Raw genomic sequence first — 27,678 nt, 5'->3', positions numbered from 1 at the left:
AATAAGGAACAAACGCCTACTACATCAAATAAATAGAGCAGTGGTTGCCTCCCTACACTGGACACCCAATGAGAAAATGCAAGAACTCGCCAGCTTCTTTATTTCTGTTATGTCCAAAACTTTATTTGAACTTACAATGAATTTCTCGACATGAATAATAACTCTAAAGAATATAAATTTAACATTTATTTAGCCATTCTTCTGAATAATCTCAATACTCTGTACAAAATTCTGATCTGCAAGACAAACCTTCAAGTTAAAAGAGTCTCCACGCTTTAACGGATTCTCACATCCAATCGCTTGATCCAAATCTCGATCCTCGACCAAATCAACAATAAGACCGACCTTTGCGCGACACGGCAATTGGGCAACTTTCAATTCATTATGGAAGAGCCCTGCCATGAAGAGCACTCAGGTAAACAGGTAAATGATGTTAAAATTGCACGTTCACCGAAACACTATTGTAGTAACTTTACCGCGAGAAGTGTAATTGCCAAGGTGCAATTTATCCAGGTTTTAGACTAACAATCTGTAATCAAACAAACAAACAAAAAGACAAAAACAACAAAAATTGCCCTAGAGTTTCATCGACGCTAGTAAATAACACATACCAAACGACAGCCCGACTAGTCCCATTCAGATAACAACTCCTTGAGGCGCTACCATCTCGAGATTATCGCGCATAGTGAGGAGACTCTTTTAACTTGAAATAAACACATCTTGGCCTATCCTCGGTCTTTTCTCAATTACAGCTAGAAGACCCTTCACCTTAATAAGAATTCGAAAGCTTTAATACGTTGCAACTCTCATGCAACGAAAACAAATTAATAGAAAATTAATAGAGCACGCTCGCTCTCACTGCCTGATAGGTGTATCAAGATGTATGTATGTACCTACGGTTGAGAAGCGTTACAGACCCCTATTTTGTTTTTTTTTTAATTTTTATAGCAACCGAGGGCAATAATGCGCCGAGACAGCTTTATGATAAGACTCACAAGATTAGAAGCATTCTCATAAGTTCTACAAACTGTTTAACTGAGTCTTATTCTCCTTATCCTTTCGTGTTTAAATCGGGGTGTGTAACATTTGCATATCATGTCCACTTCTAAGTGTCTCTTCCGGCCGTTAAATCGAAGTTTCCACGTAGTTTGAAAGTTGCCTGACGTTATTGCGAGAGTCTGAGACTATTTTTCACTTTTTTGATGTAGAGTAACAACTTTCTCTCAAATGTACTGCCCATTGTTGTCCAAAATAGAGGTCAGAATGGCAAGATATGGGCTAAGTTCGTCCTTTAGCGATTCTACCAGCTGAGACGAAGTAGAGTCCCATAACCAGCCATCAAGACCGAACAAGCTTGAGGAAAAAATTATTCTGAAGTAAAATACTACACCAAAGAAATCCACACTGGCGAGAGAAAAGACAGCAAAGCGGAGAGTGGAAGATCTGCTTATCTTTCCCGCTCGGGTGGTCACTACGAACACAGAATCCGTCAATAACCCTTTAAATCCCATAAATGACGAAGAAAGAATTTCTCCTTACAATATCAATACAATAACAAGCAGAAAAGTGATGAGAATATCGAAAAATACTAGTTAGGGGATTTTGAGTTGATCCAATACCAAATTCTCCAAACTAACATCACAAGAACTGTATGCCAGACAGTAAGGAGAATTACTAAAGAGATCTTGGGAGTTAAAGGGTTAACTTAACCACTGTCTTGCTTAATACCTTCAAGGTCACTTGGGTAATATTACGTTCAGGTTCATTGCTTCAGCAGTCGAATTGTAACTTTCAAACAGATTTTGCAATTTGGCTCAAGTTCAACGTGATGGTAAATACAAATAACGTAAAAGCACTCTCGCTACATCAACAACGCGAAAAATAGTTTCCACATTAATATCAAATCCGGATGTAGCATTAAACACCTAAAATTAAGCTTTTCATTAGTTTTGCAACGGAAATGTTTATGCGAGCTACAATTAGCTTATGTAAAATTCTTCACCTTCCCAACGTCTAAAATTTCCCCTAATGTAATTCGCCCAAGGCAGCAGAGGGTATAAGTATTTTTAATATACCGAACCTTAAACTCTACCGCGAGACCCCTTTCCGGCGTACGACAATTTCTGTTAAAATCGGTAATAAAATTGAAAATAAGTAAGATATTCTATAATTGTACAATTCATTGGCTTTCTCGCTCAAGAACGAAAACCAAACTGTAAACATTGTTATATAAACTGTTTCCTCCGCACCCGCATTTTTAAATGTCTTTGTCTTCATTCCGATCAGTGATTAACATGAAACTTCTCGTAGTTGCAATACATTATACTGAGAACAGATGGGGAGAATAGAAATCCTTATGTACAAGTTTTATCTTTAGAGAACTCCAACTCTCAATTAATTTACAAGAAAACGAGGGGAAGCTAAAATGAAAGAACTGTGGAGAAGAAATTCGGAGTTTGTAAGTTAATAGAGTACCAGACGAGAGACTAAATAACAATATAGTATTAAGCGGTAGGAAATAGACCTCTTAAAAAAATGTCTGTAAGTAAGTTTTTTAAGAAGAACGCTTAAAATTGGCGTTGAAGTAATGCCAAGATACCTGCTGCTTATCATGCCCTGTTATATGGTCTCTAACCATTACCCAAGTCTCACTCGCGGCAACTACTTGAGTCATTTAGCAACAACACTATCGGGTACAATTAAGAGAAGATTACTGGATGCTGCAAAGCCCATTCCACATTGAAAGAGACGTTCAAGATGAGAGATTCACTGCAGCCTCTTTAAGAGAACCGACAACCCATTTTAGGTCAGCTTGAATGCGCGCTTGGGAAATCATTACAAGTCAAACGATACTTCCATTCCATGCCTTTGAATTTTTGAAGTGTTGGGGAGAAATCCTCCGGCCTATGTTGAGGCGAAGGCCTGCCCTTGATCCTTGCAGCAATTTAACTTATTCCTCGTCTCCACGGTCACATTCACAGCTTGTAGCAGACGCATCCCTTCGGTAAAAAAGCCTTGTTTGGCTACGATCCTAGTCACCATTGCAAAAAAGCTTGAGAGACTGTTCAGGAACAATACCTCACTTTTCTCCAAGATTGGCTTCGCGGCACCCGTTAGAAAAGCAGCGCACGCATGTAATAAAACGATTATAAAATACCTCGGGTGAACGTACAACAAAGAAGCAGCTTGTTCCAAATCGCAGCTTGCTTAATGAACAGAACTGATCTGACGACTGAAAAGACGCACTCTGGATGAGCTTTGGGTTGCACCGGTAATCACCTCCATCCACCTGAAATCAAAGACGCAAAAGAAATGCTTTATGAATTTATATCAAGAGAGAAAGTAGCGCTTCAATTGACGAACGCGTATGTTTTTTTCCCTCCTGCTCTTACCAGACACTTCCATTACTGAAACAACCTGTTTTCATTCTTGCTGACACTTTGTTTACGAGGTTTCGTTGACAAACATTGCGAATAAAACATCAACACCATTTCGGTGGTCAAGGTTTGAGCTATTGGTGAACACAATTTGGTTTACATGATATTAATACGTTTTGCTGCACCTGTAGAAGGTGTATTCATTTTCGGCTCTGAAAAAGTACACATGGGTCTTGTACTGCAGCTTGAAAACGAGGTCCTTGTCGATACCATCGGCCTGTAAAGGAAAAAAAGAGTCATGGTCAAATGCTCAGTTTGTCTTGAAGCCCACAAGGCTGGAGCTTATCTCTAGATTGAAGGACCTCTTAGCATTACTAATTTTTACTAATTTCCCCCCCCCTCCCCCCTCAGTGAAATTCTATTCCATGCCCAGCATTGCGTCAGGCTTCACGGTTAGTTCGCTGGTACCCTGTGCGAATTGTTACTAGCCCAGTCTTGAGTCCAGACCTCTCTACCCGGAGTTCCGCGCTCTCACTGTTAGGCCGTTGTGTATCCCACTAAAAAGTGACAGCAAGTCAATAAATATGTAATATAGACCAAGTATAAGGTGAAGATATCTGGATACTTCTGAGCCGTCGTGTAAAAGAATGTTTGGACAACAAAGGATGTATTGTACGTGGCCGAATTATAAAATCAAAGATCTTGGCTTTGTCGCATATTGCATGGAAAAAATCGTCCTGGTTTTCTTGGTTTTGATTTTCTTCCTGTAGCTATTTAGAGCGCTGGACTCATCTTGCTCATTTGCGGAAATAGCTATTTAATAGCAATTTAATAACAATAAGAACCGTATTATAACCATCTCAAGTCCTTTACAGTCTCCTATCTGCCTAAGGCAAGTTAATGGCGAAGAAAGTTACAGAGTTGCTATGCTCCAGAGGAAAAATATGCTGATGTCCAAATTATTACCTCAACTGGTCTCCCAACCGAGTAACCAATCAGTGGTAAGCTCGCCAATGGAAACTCGTCCTAGGAAAAAAAGTATTGAGTTAATACTTAACAATTAGAGAGATAAGTACATAGATAATTTCAACTGGCGAGCGCCAATGTCTGATAGATAACCTCCCATTAAAAAAACCACACAAATATGTATGAACATGTATTTTTCTTAAAACAATAAAAGTTGAAAAATAGCAAACTTTTCCGATGGATGCACACTTATACCTCGTGTGTTTTGTAGAAGAAAAGACAGAAGTTTGTGAACACGACCCACAGTTTCTGCCATCGATTTCCAGTCTTGAATTTCCTCAGCAATTCTCCACTCATCTGATTCTGAAATAAAACAGGAATGGAGTGAGGACCTGTTCTCAGGAGAGCCTGGTTATAATACAATTTACCCCACTCTGTTTTTTTTTTAAACTTAGCGTATATATTCCTCACAACATCTCATACTTTCAAGAAGTTGGAATAGGTTCTCGATAGAAATTCCGATAACGTCGTTCGGCTGCCGCACGTGAAGCAAGCGGGTAGTTTAACATGCCCATAAATTCCTTCTAGGCCTTTTCTTTTTTTGTTTCTTTTTGTTTTTGCTTTTTTCTATGACAACGTACATGCCATGGCTACCAGGCCTATATAAATAAAATGGAATGGAATAGACTTCCCACGTAAACAGTAGTTACACTTACTCGCACAGAAAGCGAATGTTCAATCATACTAATACTAGTATTTCTATGCCAACAGACTCTACGTGTGGACATGGTGTGAGTGTGCGCATGTCTTCTTTCCAAGCTTGACACTGGACTAGAATTGATCTCGTCATCCGATCCATCACCATCTGCTATTCCTGTTATTTCCACGGGGGTGGGTAGGGGCAGGACCTTGTCACCTGATCCCATCTGGGGGTAGGGAGTGTCTCCATTATGTAATTCTTCTGCAAAGGGGGACGAAAGAACATTATTTACAGGATAAGTGGATAATCCTTTACCCCACTAAATTAAAAAAAAAACACTTTTTCCAGCCCATATTGCTAATTTAACCCTGTTATCTCCTGACTGGTAGTAACAAAGAACACGACAACTAGATATGGGTTCTTTCGGTGGTTATTTAACCCTTTAACCCCTAAGAGTGACTGGCATCTAATTTCTCCTTACCATATCACCCCTGAATCAAACATTAAGGTCAGGAGAATAAAGGAGCTGATCACCCACTAAAGAAGATCTTGATTGTTAGACAAATTCTCCATGTCGACATCTTAGGAAATGTTTACAGAACAGTATGGAGAATATGCATACTGATTTTAGGGTGTAGAGGGTTAAGACAAAATAGCATGAAAATATTCATTACCTTGCTCTAGATCGCTGTAGCATTCTTCGCATAGGAATCGAGTTGATCTCATTTTGGGGGTTCGGTAGGCAAAGTTGGATCTCTTCTGAGAGCAAGCTCCGCAAAAAACCTGGAAGAATTAAAACCTTGTAACTAACATGTTGGAACTTCGGCAAGACTAAAACAAATCAAAATATCGTAGGAATAAAAAGAAACATAATCAAATAATCATCCAATTAGAAAAATTGAAAATCTTGGTCTTGACTCCCAGATAACAAAAATCAGTTTCAAAGTCCTGAACAACCGGGTATATTTTTTGCCAATTTTCCTACCTACATATCTTGGAGAGTATTAGCAAAAAGAATAGCTTACCCTATCTCTAGCTTGTTTTACAGCTCTTTTCAGATCCTCCATCCACTTGTATTTTTCTTCCTCTGACCCTGCCGCTAAATGAATTTCTCTTGCTTCCGAGATGATAGTAAATGAATATAACCCGTGCATCTCCGGACCACTGTTTTCAAGCTACGGGTAAATTGAACACACCGAACACGTTATTATCTCGGGGTCTAACAATGTGCCTCCCTTTCCTAATGTAAATCAGTGGCAGATCAAACCAGCAATTAACAGAACATACCCGTATGGTATCCAGAGGGATCTGGCCTCGCACTCTAAACTGGTTTGTTAACGTGACGCCTTTGAACGTGTAGAGGAGAATATCGGAAAACTGCCACGAAGAACACAACAAATTTTAAATTGATGTCAAGAACATATATTGCATTGAAACGTGAACAAAGAGTGTTCTCTTACCAAGAAAAACATCCTTGGTTGTGGACCTTTCCTGTCAATTTTCTGAAGACAGCCCTCTCGGATAAACTCCTACAAAGAGACATAAAAACATATCACATGGGAACAATGGCTCCCTCAAACACACGCTGAGGCATAAATGATAGGAAACAACTAAGAGGTCTGAGTCCTCCTCCGTTTGTTTGTTTTTGGGTTGTTTGTTTATTTTATTTATTTATTTTTTGTTGTTTTGTGTAAAAAAACCTGACTTATTAGTCATATACACCGCTGTTTTGTATAACCAATCACTTACCCTTCCAGGTTGCACGAGATTTTCAACTCCAAGCAAATCTCTTTCAAGCTCGATGATTTTCTGAAAGTTTTCCTATCAAACAACGAGAATAGGAAAATTTTAAGTCTTTCAAGATTGTTTGATATGCCAGACTGGAGAAATGTTTTATCCAAAAAAACAAGAACGTTCAATACAAACAAAGATACAATAACAATGTAAAATGTAAACAGCTTCCTACTCAACTCACCAGTTTCCTTATACTTTCCTCTACAGCTTTAACTGCCTCGTTCACTTCCTCCAAGGCACCTAGACAAGGAATGGAAAAATCAGAATAATAATTTTCCCAAAGACAAGATAAATGTTTTCCACAAATTCATTTCAGATCATTTCATGTCCATTGTTGATAAAGCATGGTAGTTAGCAAAAGTATCAGCAAGGGAAAGTGCATTAGTAATTCGCATAAACAGCTACAATTTTAAACAAAATTAAATTCGCATGAAAGTGGAGATAAATCCTTTAGCTTCAACAATCGAATAAAAAGAAACCTCTCCTTGTAATTTCAATCGATATACATGTACTTCATTGCAAACTTTGAAATAAAGCTTCAAAGAGTATCTTGGTTAAACGCAAAATTCCCAGAAATAGATTAACAAGGATATGAATAGCAACCACAAGAGAGAATCACTATTTAGGTTAAGGAGGGATAAACGTAGAAGAAATATCTTAAGCTAACGTAGAATATAAAGGAAAATCGTTTGAAAAATAAATTCCAGTACGATAGTAGGTAACTGATTAACACTTGGACTCTGCTCGTCTTAACCACCAAACTACTCATGGACCAAATGGTTGTAGAGCCAAACCAAAGTTAAGTTTACTTACTTTGAGTGTCCTTATGGTCGATGTGTTCAGTGGGATAAAACTTTAAAAGTCCTGAAAAGAGGAAAAAGAATTATCTCACAAATAAACAGAACGGAGACCAAAATTCAAATGTCCCTCGGACACACTTTATTGAAGAAAGCAAACTGTATGAAGCAGATTGCTTTTCCTTATTTCGAGTAATCTTTTTTTTTTTTTTAATTATTTGTAATGGCCGTTGGTATGGCCTTGGCTGTACTATATACGGATAGCATTTGTCATAAGAAGTTCTCTTTGACTTACTCTCTAGAAGAGATTTGTAATGAACTATTCTTTGCGATGGCTTCAAGATGAAAGCACTGAATGGCAGGTAACAAACTTTTTGAGTCTACAAAAAAGAGAAAAATAAGGTTTAATTGTTTAAGAGGAACCAATAAAATGAGACATTGACAAGGGCACATAAAAGCATTATCAATAAAGAGCACACCTCGAACTCTTTGTAGGCGACCTCAAAGTCTCTATAGTTATTTGTTGCATCCTCTAATTCAAGCATCACTTGGGCGTGTCTCTTCACATGGTGTAGGTATCGCTAGTCAAAGGTAGAGTAAAGTAGACAATAAATTAACAATTAAATTTAGAAACAGAGTAGACTACATATCATAAAGATGAGAATTCTCCAAACCAAACTTGCCAACTTGAATGAATTAAAAATTTTACGACAAACTTGAATGAATAAACCCGTAAAAGTGCGAACGCACGAACGAACAAATACAACGAACGAACGTGCGCGTACTTCTTCAGTACACGGGTTTGCAAGCAAGACACCCACGATAACTCCCACGAAAACAGAAAAATAATGTATAACAAGTATCACAACCTTGTTCCATGTTAGTAGGAAACATTTCAATCTCTGACCGTATACCCCCAAGCTGTTTCGATATTGTGTTACAAAGTAGCCGATGGTTCTCTCTGCCCACAGTAAATGAAGTTCTTGGCGAAAGTCAAGCCTTCAGTGGAATTTCACTCATTTATTTGTCTATCTATGACGCGCTGACAAAAGAAGATACTTTCATTTTTCACGCTAAGTGTGAGTAACACTGCTTCTCCGTGAACCTTGGCTCAAAGCTTTCATATGTAAAACGAACATAGAATTTGATCATCACGATTCATGCGTGAACAAGAAATAATTAACTGATCACCGAAGTGGGGAAAATAGATGTTTTAAAGTACACCAAAACAGTGAGATCACATAGCACAAAAAGGGTACTTTAATTCATTCATTTATTCCTGCAACGACTACAATATTTTCGGGCGCAAATCCCGCGCGAGTTGCTCGGAGATTAAAAGCAAAGGACATTCGGAGTTTGAGTTACAAATCAGAACACTCCTTCCACGTTGTCAAATGTTTAAGCACATACTACCATCCATGATGGAAGAAACGGCTTAAAAATTACCAGCTTTATGCCAATAGGTCCTCGCTTACCTTTATCTGCTTCATGTTACGTAGCAGCAGGTCTCCCATTCTTGGACTCTCGTTCGTTTTAGACGCTCCACTTTTATCCCTAAACATTCAAAAACAATAACACCACCATCAAATTGACGACTGGGACAGAGCTTACGGATCAACGCCAGTATCTGAGCAACTGCACACCTACCCCTCCCCTAACCCAACAACAGTTCAACTGATGACAAACTGGGATTAATGTTGGGTTAGGGGAGGGGTAAGTGAGCATTGCTGAGATACTGACATTAGTCTGAATTTAGGAGTGTCTTCTAAGGTGAAAAACCTCTGAAACACACCACAGCGCAAATCTGTAGCGATAATCTATTGACTTGACTTCCTTTCCTAAATAGTGTACCACAGTTGTATCGATGAAGGAATTTTTTTCCCGTAGCCATATCAGTGGAGCACCCAAACGCAAGATATTCTGACAATTGAACAAACAAGCTGACAACAACAATTGAATCAAAATTCCTCACAAAACATCGTGCACTTCCTTGAAAGTTTGGGACACAATCTTTCAAACTGAAGTAATTTAATTCACTTCTGTAATACTAACGACGACATTATCTTACCACAGGTTCATTCGCTGTTCGAGCTCGGATAAGAATGAGCAGTGGAAATCGTAAATTGGATCAAATGTAGAGAACAGAAGCTTTCTTCTCTCCTCAGGAAGAATACTGTCTTCATTCACAACATCTCTAAAGGCCTAATAAAACAACAAACAACAGACGATAAAAGCTATTTAATATGCCTTGATCAAGCGAGACAGCAATAAACCCTTTGCATAGGACGGCCACGAGACCTACTTTTTTTCCGAAGGCAATGGAATGAGGACTGTCCCTCATGTTCCAGCAATGAATTCATTCTCATTAATATTTCATCAAGGCTAATTGAAATTATATTTTTCTCTTCGAGTGCCACACCTTGGGAAGCATTTCTTAGTCTGGAGGGCGGGTATGAGATTTTCTCAAATAACTTTCATTTTTCAATTAACGAGAAACTATTTGTGTAAGGACACTCCAGCATAATTTGCGAAGCAGGCCTTTCGTTGGTCGAGTACGCATGACTTTATCATATCTCTCAGTAAGTACGTGCGCTGTGATTGGTCAATTTAGCGCGCCGTAATTCACTGTATAGCCCGCTAAATTCAAAGTTTGTTCGAAATTAAATATTCCCCCTCTTTTTCAACCAAGATATAAAATCAATATTTTACTAATTTCGTTTTATCGGTCCGTACTGTAAATTAAGGAACCTCTTTTCTTCAACGAACTCAGTAACAAACGGTAAGGACCTCGACCTCGGTTAATAACAGGTATCGATTGACCGCTAATTGCAGTTAAGTAGTCTCAGGTAGAGAAAGAGAGTAACAAAGATAAAGCTTGCTACTTACAATGGTGATAACTTCCAGGTCTTTTACAAATCTATCAATGACGGAAAAATCAGTGAATAGTTTTGCATTATATGCGCCAAGCTGACACAGGTAGGAAAAAAAGACAAAGTAAAATCGGGGTAACAAAGTTGTATTAAAAATATTGGAAGTAAAAAATTCCGAATCACAAATAAGAGGGATTTACATTATTTTTCCTCAAATGTTTAGAGTGCAGTCTGTGTCTTTTTAGTTGTAACTTCATGTGTATACATACGTTCTCTCCGTGTTCAACAGTTCTCTGGCGACATTGTGAGCTGCGCTGTACAATTCCTAAAGATCAATACAAAATCATACTTTTAGTAAAATTATTTCCCGAAGAGCGGCCGTCTTGAAAATGCTCCTTGGACGAGTTCGGTCCCACTGGACAGGAAAATATTTGGCTCTCGATCATCACATGAAGACCTCGTTGCGCTCGGTACATACTTTCTTACCTAGAGCCAGATAATTTCCCTTCCAGCACCGCCATTCAGTAAGTGAGTATATTCAGCCTTTACCTTGGAGATGTAAGCACCCTTTTGAAATGAAATTGGTGAGGTGGGAGACACTGGGGGCGATGTTTCAATGTCACTTCGGAATGGAGACGACAGCTCGTCATACATAGTATCCCTTGCTTCTCCAGAGTCCGATGTTGCACCGCTGTCTGTGCTGTGACGAGACCCTCTGCTACCTGAAATGAGACACAAGATGACTTCAGCGGAAGGGAGATGCATACTCGCATACTCTTTAACTCCTAAGGGTGATCAGAATCAAATTTCTCCATACAGTGTCCTTGCCAAACTAAACATTAAGGTAATGATATACATGGTCTCAAAAGTGTAAACTGATAATTTAAACTTAATGCAACTCCTATCGTTAGAAAGAAAGCTTTTTTAGACAGTGTCTTTTATGTAATATTCTGTAGTTTATATGTTCAGTTACCATTTAGGAGGAGAATTTAAGGGTACTTTCAACATAACAGTCTCAGTCGAGGAAATATCTGTCAAGAACTAACCTAATAATTTGAGGCCATTTACCAAGCTCAATTAAGTGAAATCGAAACACCAAGGGTTTCCAGATGTCTAGGCCGGATAACATCACAGTTGTCCAAGTCAGGGCTCACAGATGGAGTCTAAAATTCAGGTTACTAGGTTTGTCAGTCTTTAAATTAACAGACATCCCCAAAATGTGGATATTTCTTATCGTCGTTACGAAGATAATTGCGAGGAAATCTGTCGCTACGATCTAATTAAAACTCTTCATAGGTAATGAGGAGTTTCTTGAATAGGGATCTCCGCAACCGTGATAGTTTCCGCGGCGGAAACAAAAACAAACCAAAAAATTTGTACCTACAGTCAATCTCGTTGCATCACTTTTGCTGCAAGAATGAATCAAAAGCTCAGTGATGTAATCTAAATTTCACATCTCAGTTAATCGAACACCCCGATACACGGGAAATTTTTGTGGCTACTGCACTCTGGGTATGCGTAGCCATTGTTATTTTAAAAAGAATGGATATCCTCTCTACAGTCTGTGTATGAAAATGTTCTCTTCCTAGCCAACGCCATAAGCTGTGTCACGAGCCCTAAAAAACGGCTACGAAGGAGACTTTATCTAGCTGCTACGAATTCATCATAAATCATGAATTCAGCATCAAACTCTGTTGTACATCAAAACAATACCCACGCGATTCTGTTACAAGCTTGCGACACGGGGAGTTACAAGGGTTTGTTAAAAAAAAAAAAAAAAAAAAAAAAACCACGAAGCAAAGTATGAAAGCAAGAGAGTCCTTAAAGGAGGGACTGCGATTGCACTGAATCTCTATCCGAAGTACTGTACCTAAGCATTTCAAGTTATACAAATTCAGTAAAATTCTCAGTTAAACAAAGCTGTAACTTTTAAATAACTTCAGCTTTTTATTTAAAGAACTCTCAGAGTCATATTTATGATAACAACAGCACTGAGAAGTACAAAGTTGCAGATATACACCGCAACACAATTTAGAAGTTAAAGGTAACATTAACTCCTGAGGATTGTATAGCCCGCAAGTAAAAATCATCTACATTTGAGCGCATATGCAACTGTGACTATCAACTTCAATGTATCACTGTCTTTATTAACCAATACAATAGAAATTTCTTGGTTAGATTGTCTTAGTTATTACAAAACTTGTAATAAGCACTGGTTCAAAGGCTGCACATGAAGCAGTATGCAGAGTACGCGCAAGAATATTAACTGACTTCAATAATCTCTCCGTTTGGTCTCATTTCTTTAGCGTTACCTTTGCGTATACATAATGAGATGTATACTAAAAGAAGTTATACTTTATTGGCCAGTATCAAACATTTAATCAAAACAACATACTCAACGAGCAATGCTTCAATACCATATTACCCTGAATTCTTACGGCTCAGTTAACAATATTACTCTGCAATTTTTTCTTTGTTCACAGAAGACGATGACCATCTTGCATAAAACTACCACTTTACTTTTGTCTGAAGGGCTAAAAAAAGGTGTAAAACCGTGAGGTTTTAATTCAGTGACAATTCACAATAAACAAAAGACTTGAGATTAAGATCTCAAGAAACCTCACGTCAATTTAAAGTCTGTTTTCTTATTACGACACGCCTCAGAGACGTTTAAGCCGTATTTAGGTTAGACCAATCTATTAGTGTAATCCAGTCGGAGGCAGGAAATGGATTAGCTTTTGAATTCGAGCAAAGACGACATTCTTTAAATTATTAGCATAGTTTTAACCATCTGCATTTCCGCCAATACTGAGTTTATTTATCATACATTTGAAATCTTTACGGTACAAATAACTATGTTGGCAAAGGTGTTTGTTTTGAATACAGTCTTCGCCAACAATAGCCAGTGGTTTATCATCTTAAGCATTCATTGGTTTCTTAGCAAAAAAAATGTCCTTTGTTATCTTGAAAACCATGTTTACTCAGTGTTTGTCGTTTGTTGACTTCAAGGACCACAGACTTCATCATAATCTAGAGAAAAAGATTTGGAAGAAAAGAATTATGTCAGGGAGAGTGAAGGAGAGTTATGAGAGAAAGAGTTGTATTAAAGAGAATGCATCTGAAAGTGGTTCAATGACAGAGAAGCGTGTCATTCAAGCAAAGACAGCAAAAAGAACAATAGTACAAGAAATAATTGGACACTTCACTAGTTATCAACTGTGTCCATAACACAGGTTAGTAATTAAAAGTAAGAGACGTACACTGATATTCGTGATGTCAAGGATGGATCTTAAGGCATTCCTCATCAACACAATTACTACAGTTTAGAAATCATCCTTGCAATGAATTTTCTTTTGCCAGAAATTGCTGTTGATGATGTACAATCATTACTCTGACAATTATGTAAAAACTTTTCAGCCAAAGTCATTTGAATGACAATGCAAACTGACGCAAATGTTTACCACCACCGAAATATTACCTTATAAATTATGTTTTGCACAGCATTCTAAAAACATTTACAATATGCAGCATCAGTAAATCAGTCTACTGCGAAACGTTGCCTTTTTTTAAGCTACTACATGTATTAATTACTTTACAATTTTCTTTTACTATTTACTTCATAGAGCAAAAGAAAGATGAACAATCTATTTTTAAATTAAAAGCACCATTGATCTGTTTATTCGTAAAAGCATCTTAACATTTAAAATGCAAGGGTTTACTTTGATTTAATATTCCAGTAGTAGGTATTGTTTATCCTTTGAAACAAATTTATTTTACTTATATTTTTAATGGCATAATCACTGTAACATAAAGTTGATTTTCTTATCTAATTCAGCCAAGTAGCATTAAAGGCATAATTATATTTCTTGTGATAATTACACATACTTAATCCAGCAAAATTCTCACCATAAATATGTACTACAGCAATTGGAGTGAAGAGAGCACCTCACTCCAAGAGCTCCCCGTGGTGCACAAACATCAATTTTTTTTTTCCATAGTCTATTGCAGGTTGCATGATTAAGCCTCATTACAAACACTTGTGCCTATGTACCTGACAAAATTCCCTTAACCATCAAGCTTACTGAGAATGGCACACTGCAAATAATCACTAAGTCCCACCCCTGAAAAAATTTCTGGAGGTTATCAATATTCATCTCTAGTTTTTAGAGAACGTTCTACATTGACAAAAACAAATTTTGACCAAACTTCCAACAATTTCAGCATTCACCTGCTAACTTAATTGATCTCACTGGTTGTGCATGAGGCTTTGTGTCCTATTTGCACCAGCCCTATTGGGTCCACAATTAGTTTTTTGTGCTTTGCTCTCTCAATAATTGTTCTTGCTGTATCTGGCATTTTCAACTTATATCAAGAAATCATGTGCCAAAAAATACTTGCACCCACCTTTTCCATGTCGTGTTACTCCACCATTCTGTACTTTAGTGACTATACTGCTACATGTGATGTTCAGTTTTGCTGAATCTCTTTTCTCTTCCCTGTTTTCCCCTTCCTTATCATATAGTTTTTGATTTTCTTCTTGGAATCCATTATGTGGAACAACAGGTATTGGACGCTCAACTTCCTCTGAACTAAAAGATTGTAAAATTGTGACAGTTTTCCTCAAACTCATAATGCAACAATGATTCACTAAGTTAAACAAAGGAGATCAGGACATACAATGACTGTACTTATAGTAGAAGTTAGATTCTGGTCTTGGAGGAAATTGCTTTCCTTTGTTTTATTTCAAGCTATTTATTTCTTTTTTGTTTTTTTCTAACTTCATCTCTCTTGATTTTGAAAGATCCAATAACCCACAAATCAAAAGGCAGAGTTTTGGACTCAGCAGTCAAATACACTGGCTAAATCCTATCGCCCTAAGGATTGACTACCATCTTATTTTTCCTAACAGTATTGCCACTGAATTAGACATCAAGGTTTCAAAAAGAGAGGAAATGATTGCCAGTTGAAGATGGTTTTGATTGTAAAACATTACCTCCTTGTCATGATCGTAGGTAACATATGGAGAGCAGTATGGTGAATATACATGCTGGTGTTACATGTAGGGTGTACAGGGTTACACAAAAAATTCTCTGAATGATTTGCTTCAACAGGCAAAGCCCTCTGCCTGGTGCAGTTCCAGGTAAGTTACTCACAAAAATGCCCTTTGTCAATGGCAGCAAAGCTCAAATACCCTTCAGTATACATGTTTATAGAAACCAGTTAACCCAACCACTAAGTAAATCAACTTACTTTTCAAAGTCATTCAGCAACTCGGGTGGTGGTGAGGGTAATAGTTCTGGTGGTGGTGATGGAAATTCCTGACCAACCCCTTCATCTCTGATCTCTCCTGGAATTTCGTCATCTTCCTCATCTTCTGGTGGTGGTGGGGGAGGAGATGGCGGGGGAGGTGACATTGTGTCAACATCACTCACCTCCACAGGTGAAGGTGGTTTTGGTTGTGGTTGATACTCAATGCGCACACATTCTTCTGGAATCAAAACCTTCTCATCAACATTGTGATCATCACCTCCACTGCAATAATTCAGAGGTGTACCATGTTCAAATTCCCCATCAATATTCTCCACAGCCTCTCTGGGTTTGTCATCTGTTGTTTGTTTAAATTCATGCACATTTACAGAAGCCTCAGTAGTGCTTGCAGGAGCAACTTCAAGTGGCTCTGTTTGCCACTCAAGGTCTGCCTCTGACTGGGCTTCTGAAGGTGTATCTGACTCTTCCCTCATCATATCTGGTTCATCATCAAGATCTTGGAGTGGAATGGCACCCTTCTTTTCAGGTAATGGCTCGGTGACCAAGTCCTCCTCAGGTGGAGTTTCCTGTGGTCTATCCTCATGTGAAATACTTGTTGTTGGTCCATTTGAGGATAGGGGCCGTTTTTCCTGGAGGGGTATCAGTGGCCTTGGGGGAGTGTTCTCACTTAGTCCAGAGAAAAACATAGGTGATGGTTGTGATGAGTTTCCCATAGAATTGTGTCTTGTGGGTGTTTTCATGCTTTGTGATCTAAGGGGGAAAAAGATTACAATTCAAAATAATGACACAAAAGGAAAAATTACACTAAAAAAAAAATTGAGGAGATTTCTGTTGTCTGTCCCTCTATCTGTACTAGGTCACCTTATGTAAGAGCACAAGCCTAGTCCTTAATCTGCTCATGGACAAGAAAAAGTACAAGTATAATGGCCATGCCCCTAACTGGCTGGAGCTCATCCAAGTTTCCATTGATTTTTCTTGCCTGAACAGAAAGGGCTCAGTGAAAATTTAGCATCTTGCCCCACAACACAACACAATCACATGGCCAGGGTCAGGGCCAGACCTCTAATCTGAAGCTCAGCACAGTAGCTATACAACCTCCATACATGACAGCGTAGGAATTGATACTTGCACGTGAAGAAGTATTACCAAGTCATTCCTAGCATTGTCAATACACATGTACCTGGTTTCTATACATGTAGTGTTCAATTTACACTATGAAGTACAGTAACATTTGTGAATGTTTGAATAAGAGGTCAGAGAAACAAACCTTTGAAATGGAGGCTGTTGTCTGAAAGTTGTTCGACATCCTTCAATGATTTGTTTCTGTGTTCTTCCACTGTATCTGTATGATGAGCCTCTGCTGAGGATTCTTGGACGAGACTTGGTAACTGGGTTGCTTACATTTTGTCTGCAAGAAAATGCATCAATTACTTTCTTCACTATGGTTCAGTTTTGCACAAAAATCTCGATATGCTTGGAAGGTGATCAACAGAGTTGTGATCCACAATCACATGTGTATGTATGTGATTGTTGTTAACATTAATAACTCATTAAAAACAAGTTTGGATGAAAAAAGATGATGGATATGAAATTTATTTTCCAAAATTGGTAAAAATAATGGAGAGATAGATATGTGCCATAACATTTTCCATCACATGAAGAAGACAGATGCTTAAGGGCCTCAGGCTCTGTGAAAAAGTTATTGCATGGATACATGTAGTCATGCTTTGTTTCTCTACTTCAACATTTCTAGAAAGATCTCAAAAAATTTTTTGAACAACCCTTAACATTTATCAGCTTGGCTCAAGATTACATCCTCAGAGTACCCAAATATTTGAATCAGAGGATTGAGAATCCAGGATGGATCTTAAATAGCTGTGGGTACTGTACCCCATGGAGCCACAGAGAAACCAACATATGAAAACAGTTCTTGAAAACAATGGTCTTACAATGGAGTTGGCTTACGTTTTGATTTGAACAGTGGTGCAAAATTCTAGACTAATGATATCCATGTACATGCAGCTTCAACAGAGCACATTAAACGAAAAAGAATAGTCATCCACAATCCTCTGGTGTTAAAAAAAACTAACAAGTTAGTGACCTACCTGAAGAAAGCATGTGTAGTTATTGCAATTTTCCAAAAGCTCTTACAAGCATTCCTGCTTGCCATTAGAAATTCCACAACATCCTTGTAATGGCCCTAAGATAAAAATGAAAACAACCCATTATTTATAGATTTGTTCAGAGCAGTTTTGGTCTGTCTCAGAAAACTAAAACCAAAGTAATCAGCAACAATCATTCAGGAGAAACGAGAGGTTAAACCAGGCAAACTTGAAGCACAGGCAAACGCAAAAAGTTAAGTAAGGATAACAACAACAACAACAACAGCATTTATTTAAACACGATAAAAAGTTCTAGTCTTGCATCTAACTGGTTTAGACTACAATGTGCATTTTCTAGACTAATCACAGAGAGAATAAAGCAAACCTAAAGGAATTCCAGATAAATTTCAAAACTCAATTGAGTAATAACCCTATGGCTGTCCTCATAAATGCCAGGCCATAATGTTTCACTACATTTGCAACTTACAAATATTTCAGGATGGAGCTTCAAAAGAAATCTTCTTCTCTTAAAACTAAGCTTTCTTATTTTTGCCCTGAAACAGAAATGAAATACAACCAGTGAGCACAGATGATCACCAAAACATGTATTACCTCACCCGTAATTTGGGTGACAAAGGGGGAAAGGTGAGGGGTACTGACGGGAGGATTAGGAATTTCAAAGTTGAGAGAACACGCCTACATGTACTTACCAAGAAAATGTATTAATTTTTGCCCCATTCTGAAATACACAGACACCCATATGAGCTGCCGCAAGGTAAAGTTCAACATCATCTTTGTCCTGTAAGGAATAAAAAAAGTAGTGTATTACCATTACTTGCGAAGGATGAGTGTTTCTGAGGGGGGCAGGGGAATTTTATTGTTAAGTTAACTTAGTACATTTTTTTCTTCCCCTCATTTCCTCTCCATTCAATTCAGATCTGTAATGTTCATCACTTCAGAGGAATCTCTTACCTTGGCAGGATAAAGTATCATACCATACATCTCTAGTCTTCGGGCTACATCTAGGAGGTTGTAGTCAGCATCAGCAGGCAACAGACCCCTATAGAAACAAAAGGAAATTGATATACATGCATTTCAATCTATCAAATGATTTTTTTAATTCAATGCCCTAAAAATACAGCATGTCCCACAGTTCAACAACAGTAAAAAAAATTGTAATCAAGGCACAGTTTGCTCCTGACACTACAACTGTACACTAATTATCTCATTTTGTAAACCTACAACTGGACAAAATGACAAATGAGCTGTTCACAAAACATAAACATGGTACTGTTAAAATGTTAAAATTGAATATGTAAGGTTGGTATCACTGGTCATGTTTGAATTCCGAGAAAGCTGTTATCAATGAGAACTAATTTTTTTTAAAGAAAAATAATCCTATTTTTAAAAATTGTAGTTGAGTCTAAAACCAAACCTGTGACTACAAAATTGTCACATGAGGGTACAAAAAAAATGAGTACCTGTGCTCTTTGTGGTAAGTGGATATTCTCTTTTCTGAGTCAGCTGTCTGAAAAGAGTAAGAAAATAAAGGAGATGAAAGCACACAGATATAAACAAGAAAATGTCATATAAATAAACTTCATGCATGGGCAAATTCTGATCAAACATACCTGACCAGGGAAAAATTGAAACTCTGACAAATATCCTGGTCTGCATGACATGGAATCATAATCACCAAGTTCACCTAAAAAAGGTGAGAACAATGAGACAGAGAACCCACAACACCTGTTATAGCTGAGCTAACTTGATGATATGAGTGAAGATGTTGATCCCTGACTAGTTACATTTGGCCACATGCACTACTGCCTGTGATACATGTATCTCCACTCAAAAACCACTTCAATACTTAGCGAGATCCCTTAACATACATGTACATATTTCAGCGGTAACACTCAATTTTGGGTTTCTATTTTTTTGAGAATGGAAAAGTTAACCCTTTTACTTCCAAGATCTCATTACTAATTCTCCTTACTGCCTGCCCTACAATTCTTATAATGTTAGTTCAGAGAATTTGGTATTGGATCAATTCATAAGTACCTAATTGATGTTATTAATTCTCATCACTTGTCTGCTTGATATTGTATTGAAAATATAAGGAAAAATTCTGTCTTGGTCACTCATGGGAGTTTAAGGGTTAAGAAGCTTTCAGTTGTGTGAGAAACTGGTCTAGCAGATAAAAGATAAAAGATCCCATCTCAGCGACACTGTACATATAGATTTCTCTGATAAGAATCTGGAATTAAAAGTGATGTTCACCCAGAACTTCCCCAAAAACTTGAAGCATTTCCTAATTTCACGCAGCTAGAAAACAAGTGAGATTGAGTTATACATACCTTGAACAACATAGGACGTCAATAGGGCTGCTGTATTCTCTGAACATTTTAATCTGAAATTTTAGAAGGGGGGGTATAAAAATGTTATTGCTAAAATTAATAACCACATAAGAAGAACTACAATTGGTTGGTGCACAATGTACTCACACAAGGAGGACTTTCCTTAAGAAGCGAAAAAAAGGAAAAAAAAAAAGAGAAAGAAATAATGAATGAAGAATCACCTTCCACTAAGAAGATCTCTCTTTATCTGAAGACCAAACAAATACCTGTGGGCACAAAACAAAAAATCAGTAAGTTGTAAAATTCAAGTTTCCTGTAAGAATTACTGTAAGCCTAATAAGGCACCTACATGTACATGTATGATATACAGGTTGATAGCATCTCGACAGGTAGGCCATTACCAGTACAGCTTAGATTATAAGTCCATAGATGCATACACAAAACCCATATTTGCAAGAGAAGTGAAGAACATATACATGTAGGAAGATCAGTTCATTGTAAAACCCAGGTGCTGCAGACATGAACCCTTTGCAAATGGACCATTAATTCAAACCTGACAAAAGAGACAAAGGTACCTCGTGTACTCCTCTTGAAGACTTGCAGGATCTGGTGGATAAAACTTCACACAGCATCTAAATAGCGTTGAATGGAGATCTAAAAGAAAGATTTACAAAGTATAGGTATTTGATGAGAATTTCATCAACCATAGCACATTGTCCGACAACAAAATATAACACCTTTCGCCGTGATCAGTAACTCACAGCAAAATTTAATAACATTTCTTAGATAAAATTTTATAACATGAATATAGAATGTACCCTGCTCTCACCTTTGACTTGTTTGTTGAGAGGTTTAATATCATCAAGCCAAAACTGAAAATCACAGATGAAATCCAGTCATTTTTTAAGCAAACATTTGAAAATTAAACAAATACATTTATAAAATAATTCAAATAGTACGTGTGCTCTGATTGGCCATAAAACCATTTTACATGAGAGTATGTAAACACAGTTTTCGTTCCTCTTTCATTAGTTATTTTAGAAAAGAAATGTAAAATGGTTTCCATGTTTACATAGCCTGATGTAAACACATGGGAGGTTGGGAGAACATGAGATAAGCTGGAAACCACGACGCGAAGCAGAGTGGTTTTCCTACGCTTATCAAGTGTTCTCCCAACCTCCCATGTGTTTACATCAGGCTATGAAAACAGAGAAACCATTTTACATTTCTTCAGTAAATGATAATGGTAATTGAACTGATTGGGGTGCTATTTGGTCCGGAATCATATGCTTGATTTCAAATCCAACAAAAGAATCAATTTTTCCTTCAGTATCACTCCTGAATCACACATTATGTTCATGAGAATAATGGAAATGAAAGAGAAAAAGATTGGATTTGAAGCAAAAAAACTGTGCAATTTGTTAATAAATTGCACCAATAAGAGCCAATCAGATAACAAGGATCACTAGTGATTTTTACATGGATGTTAAAGCTAAATAAACAAGTAAATAACAACCAAAAAACAAAGTGAAATAAACAAATGAATAAGTCATGGGCATGAGGCAAAGCTAAACTTGCAAGTAATTTTCCATGGAAAAGGTCCTAAAAAAGAAGGATACATGTAAATAACTTGCCTATAGTAGCTTATGCATGTATGTGTATACCCAAACTATGACCACATGCCGATAAGTCCTGATAGATAACCCAGTATTAGTTAATTTTCCACTTGCGCTACTTGATTTGATTTAACATTTGCCTGGAGGGCATGAAACATTTTTTCCTTTTTCTGTTTGCAGATGACAAAAGGCCCATACTTAGGGCCCTGTGCTGGTGGGAAATGGTTTCAACTTGCCTGAAGGCGAGCTTAGAAAAAAATTTTCTTTGCACAGTGCAATGACCAGCACACTGTTCACAAGCTCTTACGCTATCAAGCTAAAAATATAGCCGCAGATACAGGTGACTTTTCCTTATCAAACAAAAATTTGGCGAAATTGTCACAACATTTTCCCTACCTCCTTGTTATGAACCAGTTATCAAATTATATCCTCTTTGGTTCGTTAAAAGCCTTTTCTCTATTTGTTGTTTTTTTAATATCCCTACTTTTTTAAATAATTATTTTGAACTTCAAGAAAGACCCTCCTTTGCAGACGCACATCTGATGTACCTTTTGAAAAGAAATAATCTTAAAAATATCATATAAAGAAAAAAAAATTACACTTTTGCCCTTTAGGCATAATTTTTTTAATATTTAAATCAGATAAAAAAAAAAAAAGAAAAAACCCACAGCTTATAAGAAAATCAATGTCATGCTAACCCTGTGAAAGCAACTACCCTGTGCATCTTTGGTAAATTATTATTACAACCAGTAATAAGAGTTTTTATTAGAAAAAAAAGAAAAACAACAATTTAACAATAATATGCAAAAAGTGCTGATAGAAATCTTAAGAAATTGCTTTTTTCCCTGATGAAGACATATCCATAGCAATATTTATTGCAGGTGCCAAATTAGGGGAATCGAATGGAAGAGGAGGCCATCATGTCTGTGATAGGTTCACTGTGATTACAAAAATTAGCTTGAGGGTTAAAACATCATCATGAACAGAATGTAACAAAGAAAAAACACTTAAATGCTCTTTTTTCGTTTCAAAGGAAATTGCCAGAGGGAAGATTAATGAAAACAAAAAAATCAGTTGTGAGCTATGTACATAAAAATTTTGTGCATTTACATCAAAGTATACTTAACGAAAATATTGACTTAACAATGCAACTATTGATTTCTGAAAACAAACAGTCCACCTCTAGAGAGAAAAAATTGAGGTGTGCAACTGAAATCTTCCAGATTTTCCTCTCTTTTTTTTTTGCAGAATGCATATCAAATCATCACACTATTGATATTTATCACAAAATTTTTTCAATGTATTTTTTATTGTAAAAAATTATTTTTAAGGAAATTAAAATATAATGACAACACAATTTCTACACAATGTGATCAAAGTCTAACAAAAAATTTCTGAGAAATTTTGCACTTTAAGTTGACATTGAACTTATCCCAAATAATATTATTGAAAGGAAATGGCTGTACTAAAAGTAAACAAAGATTCAGATCAGGGGAAAAAGATAAGACTGAATGGTCAAAGAAATTGTCATATATGAAAAAAAAAATATATATATATATACCTATATTTTTATATATATAGTACTATCACCCCAAAGAAAGAGTGAAAAACAGCTAGGCAAAAGTGCATCAATGGCAGTATTCTTCAAGTGCCTTTATGTTACACTTTGAAAGTACAAAATAACATCATAAATATTTTTGTTTATGACATCATGTTATATACATGTACAAGGGTCGAATATACATGTAGTATTGATGTAGAAGACATAGTTGCATATAATAACACACATCAGAAAATATATTAATATATCATTTTGCTCTTTTACTTATTTATTTTTCACATTCACACAATCGTAGGATGGGAAGGCATTTAGAAATTTTATATCTACATCTACAAAAATATTTCTTATCACACCTAACCATACAATGCATATCTTATATATACAAATGTTCACCCTTGCCAGACTATTTTTTTTTTCCAAAATGAAGAAATCTAAATGTGAACTACACTGTATACACCCAACCAATGGAATTTTAAAACTCTGAGGTAGTTTGAGTGGTACATTGGTGATGGAGGTGGAAGTGGTATGTTGAGATGGATAATGGTTGTGATTTCCACAAAAACTGTGTGATTTACATTTGGAAAAGTTTTTGGAAACCAATGTTTTTCATTTGGTGTAATCCATGTGCTTAATTAAATAATTCATGGAGGCCTTATATCTAAAGTGCAATTTTTGAACTCAACTTTAATCTAGCTCGTTATTTACATGTACAATATGTTTACTGGGACCATCTTCTCAAGAACATGTATCAGGGATTACTGGGCATCAGAGATTGGAGAATTCTCTGGATAAATTTCAGTGCCCTGAGCCAGTTTTATTTAGATGTTGAGAATATGATTCCGTAAGGCCACTCCATTTTCCTGATACTAAACTTTAAGCCTCAAAAACACATTGTACTTCCAGATAACTGGAACAAAGTTCAAGATCTGAAGTGCACAACTAAGACAAAGTTCTTTCTAAATTAAAACCAAAGCAACTTGAGCTGCATCCTGATGTGGTGGTAAAAAGTAAACTAGGGAATTGTCATGATTGTATTTGCAGTCTTCAATTAAGTCATTTTTTGTTTATACTTTGTACCTTTCATTTTTGATTTGACATTGAGAGCAAGATCACCAGGATGCAAATCTTGCCTTGTTTCAAACTTGTTATAAATACAATGAGGCACTTACCAAATTGTCATTTTTGTCATAAAAACTTAGTCCAAAGTATTCACGTTCTTCCAAGTTCAGGCATTCATAGACGTTGTCATATAGAGATTTGCCTTTACCTTTTGGCTAGAAAAACAAAAGAAAATTAACATTTGACAAAGGACACAATTACAAGTAAAACCAAACCACGACATATATAAATGGCCACAATGCACCTGTCCATTCTTACTGAGAAACAAGAATAATGTTATGCTTCTCAATGAGGCATGGTGGCAAAGTATTTCCAATCCACACTTTTTTAAAAACATAAACATGTTCATGTTCACACCCTTGCTCCAATTTCGCTGACACACTTGCCAAACATTCCTAGAGTCACCCAAAACAAGTAGACCAATAAACAGTTCTACAATTGTGTCTTCTTTGGTGTTAGAGTAATGAGTGCAGTCTTAGGTAAGGAAAATAATGTGTGTAAAATCAAAAGCTGCAAATCCTTCAGAGAACAAAACTCCCATATATCTTACACTTTATGGAAAGCTTTCCATAAAAAAAAAAAGCAATACTGTAAGACCTAGCCACATGTGTCAAATCAAGAAATTCTTGCGATGTGCAACATACGAAAATTGTTAATGCAAATGAATAATCAACTGCTGGCTGAAAAAGTATTTTGCAGAGAATAACCAAGAAGTCACTAGTCAGAGATTAAGATATGGTGGTAATTAATTAAGGGTGCCTGCTTTAGGCAAGCTCAATTGAAAGAATGATAAGTTACCCTATCTGAAAGCAGAAATGAATTAGCAAAAGCAAAAAGAGTCCTGAAGTCACACCATATAGTGTACATCTGTGTAAACAAAGTTCATGTCTAATCTCTCGATGCTGAGAATTCCGGGTCAAGGAATTTCTAGCATCTAAGGTAGTTAAACAACGTTCCACAAAGCCTATGAAATATCAGTTCGGATTTTAATTATAATTAGCTGCCTCCAAACACCTTGAAAGAGGCTTAGCATGTAATACACTGTTTATACATGAAGATGCATAATCATACCACTCAGTTAAAAACTGAGGAATTTTTTCGACACTGAAAAGGAGCAGGCACTGAGCAATTTTTCCAAATGAAATTAAAAATGAAACATAACTGTATCTTCAGTTGCAACTCGCTGTTGACTTCTTGAATCTAACGTTTTATAGATGCCGATCAAAATAAAACCATTACCGAGAAAAAATTCTCCAGTCATGGTTTGCTGTCATGATAACAACAGAACGATAAAACAAAAGCAAGAAATGTTCTAAATAAACTGAAAGGTAGGATTCTCAATATACCTATCAACTTCATCGACACAAATCTTCACGGATTAACATGTCCTTGGGACGCACAATCGCCTATTCTACAACATCCCGGCAAAGAACAAACATCAAATAAATGATTCACTCTTATCTAAGTCAACAACCTTTCTAACATCTTCCCTGCATATCGATCTTTGATGAAATGGCTGTCAATGGAAATTATATGCTAAAATCTGTTTCACTTCGGAAGTGACTTACTGAAAATTGTTCGAATAGCAGAGGCAAAACCGCTACATAATCCACTAAATATTACTAAAAAAATGTTTAGCGGCGCTAATATTAAGATGGAGCGAGACGAACGCCTAAATACATAATTCCTGAATGCCTTAAAACTTGAATAATCGATAAGAAAGGGCCGGCAACAGAAATCAAGAACAGTTTATTTTGGACTCCAACAGGAACAAAGAATGGTTTCCGATGCAGTAAGAGCTTTTTTTACTGAAGATAGATTTCGTTTTCTCTCATGGGTTTCAGCTTTTATTCTTTGTCTTTTCTGCAAGGATCTAGTCCTATAGAGAATAGTTTGTTCATTGACAATATTGCTGGATTTCGAAAAAATGACAATTTCCTGAGAATTCCCTATCGAGGCAAAGTCAAACGGAGTGTGTGTGTCCGATGGACATAACATTTCCACTAATTGAACCCAGTTCCACGGAAAATGAAAGACAGCATGGTTTTTCGGGTCACAACGAAAATTAAAAGGAAATCTAAGGTAAAAAAATATTAAAGGTAAAATTAAGCACGTGGAAAGCCAATAAATTACATTCACAAAACATTCGGAGCTATCGATATCGAATACTTCGAACGCTTCATCGATCGATAATGCCAATTTGTGCATATTTTTCAACGACAACATCGGGCAACAAGAAATGAAAGAAATCCGCACATCAAACTGAAAGCACAGTCGGGCGAGGAATACCGAAAGTTTACTTTTAATTTCAGCACGAAACACATGGATAACCAGGAATTATTATTTTCTCAAGACAGCTGCTAACTGTATTTATTATTGCGGGCTGCGAAGCACATCAGAGAATTTCAGAACTTTTCGAACTGATGAAATGCCGACAAAAATAGACAACATAAAAATTATGTGCACGTTTCTTGCCCTATGGTAAACTTTCATGGCGGTCAAAGCATAAGCACTTACCTCTATATCAAATTTTACCACGGAATCGTCGAGCATACAAACTTTGACGGTGACTTTCCGACGATTGGAGACTGCATGAGTCGCCGAAGTATCTTGCTCACCCATGTCATAACGGCGAGACATTCTAACGCGATCTGCGTTTGGACGGGCTCACGAAAGCGGACCAAACCACACTCCCCCTTCGTTTAAAAACTCTTCGATGGCAGACAAGTCAAGAAGAAATTCAAAACTAAAACACTACAACAAAGCGTGTCTAAAATTACCTCCGCGCTAGCACCAACATGGCTTCAAAGGGCCCTGGTGTAATCTTTGATGTGATTGGTCAAAGTACAAGACAATAATTCTCCTTCCAAATATGGTGTTTTAGTGCCCGGAAGTGAGCTTATTTATACGGGGTAATTACAATTAATTTAAATAGCGGCAAATTTCCAATCTATCAATGAACCTCTTTATGATATCCAACTTCATTAAAATATCTCAAAGACACTAATAAGTTATATTTCAATGAACTAAACACATTAGCAATGCTTCTTTTCGCGATCAACCCACAGATCATTTTCTAAAGGCATATTGGATGCACGGGGTACTTCCGGTGATGTCATTTCCGGCGAGGCACGTTTTTTTCTTGAGCTATGGA

The 27,678-nt window shown here is 36.9% G+C and overlaps 1 protein-coding gene across 1 annotated transcript; it reads right to left on the bottom strand.

The window, feature by feature from the left end:
* Positions 1 to 94: 94 nt before the first annotated feature.
* LOC113675339 (FERM, ARHGEF and pleckstrin domain-containing protein 2) lies at positions 95 to 27,357 on the bottom strand. Its single transcript, XM_027191898.2, has 34 exons — positions 27,042 to 27,357; positions 24,575 to 24,679; positions 21,058 to 21,100; positions 20,804 to 20,882; positions 20,450 to 20,494; positions 20,229 to 20,281; positions 19,506 to 19,579; positions 19,356 to 19,402; positions 18,847 to 18,934; positions 18,585 to 18,673; positions 18,362 to 18,428; positions 17,878 to 17,972; positions 17,040 to 17,180; positions 15,755 to 16,522; positions 14,909 to 15,093; positions 11,054 to 11,226; positions 10,774 to 10,829; positions 10,521 to 10,551; positions 9,703 to 9,836; positions 9,110 to 9,188; positions 8,114 to 8,215; positions 7,930 to 8,014; positions 7,651 to 7,701; positions 7,019 to 7,077; positions 6,793 to 6,864; positions 6,504 to 6,572; positions 6,331 to 6,420; positions 6,069 to 6,218; positions 5,718 to 5,826; positions 5,060 to 5,304; positions 4,599 to 4,706; positions 4,344 to 4,403; positions 3,563 to 3,654; positions 95 to 3,289 (listed from the first exon to the last, which is right to left on the bottom strand). The coding sequence occupies exons 1-34, from the start codon at positions 27,162 to 27,164 to the stop codon at positions 3,208 to 3,210; spliced, it is 3,849 nt and encodes a 1,282-aa protein (XP_027047699.2). The 5' UTR covers positions 27,165 to 27,357; the 3' UTR covers positions 95 to 3,207.
* Between the last annotated feature and the right edge of the window lie 321 nt (positions 27,358 to 27,678).

This window comes from Pocillopora damicornis, chromosome 6 (assembly GCF_964200805.1).
Source record: "Pocillopora damicornis chromosome 6, jaPocDami1.2, whole genome shotgun sequence".
In the NCBI taxonomy this organism is placed as follows: Eukaryota; Metazoa; Cnidaria; class Anthozoa; order Scleractinia; family Pocilloporidae; genus Pocillopora; species Pocillopora damicornis.
Note: the sequence above shows the minus strand (reverse complement) of the source record. Positions and strands in the feature narration are given on the sequence as shown.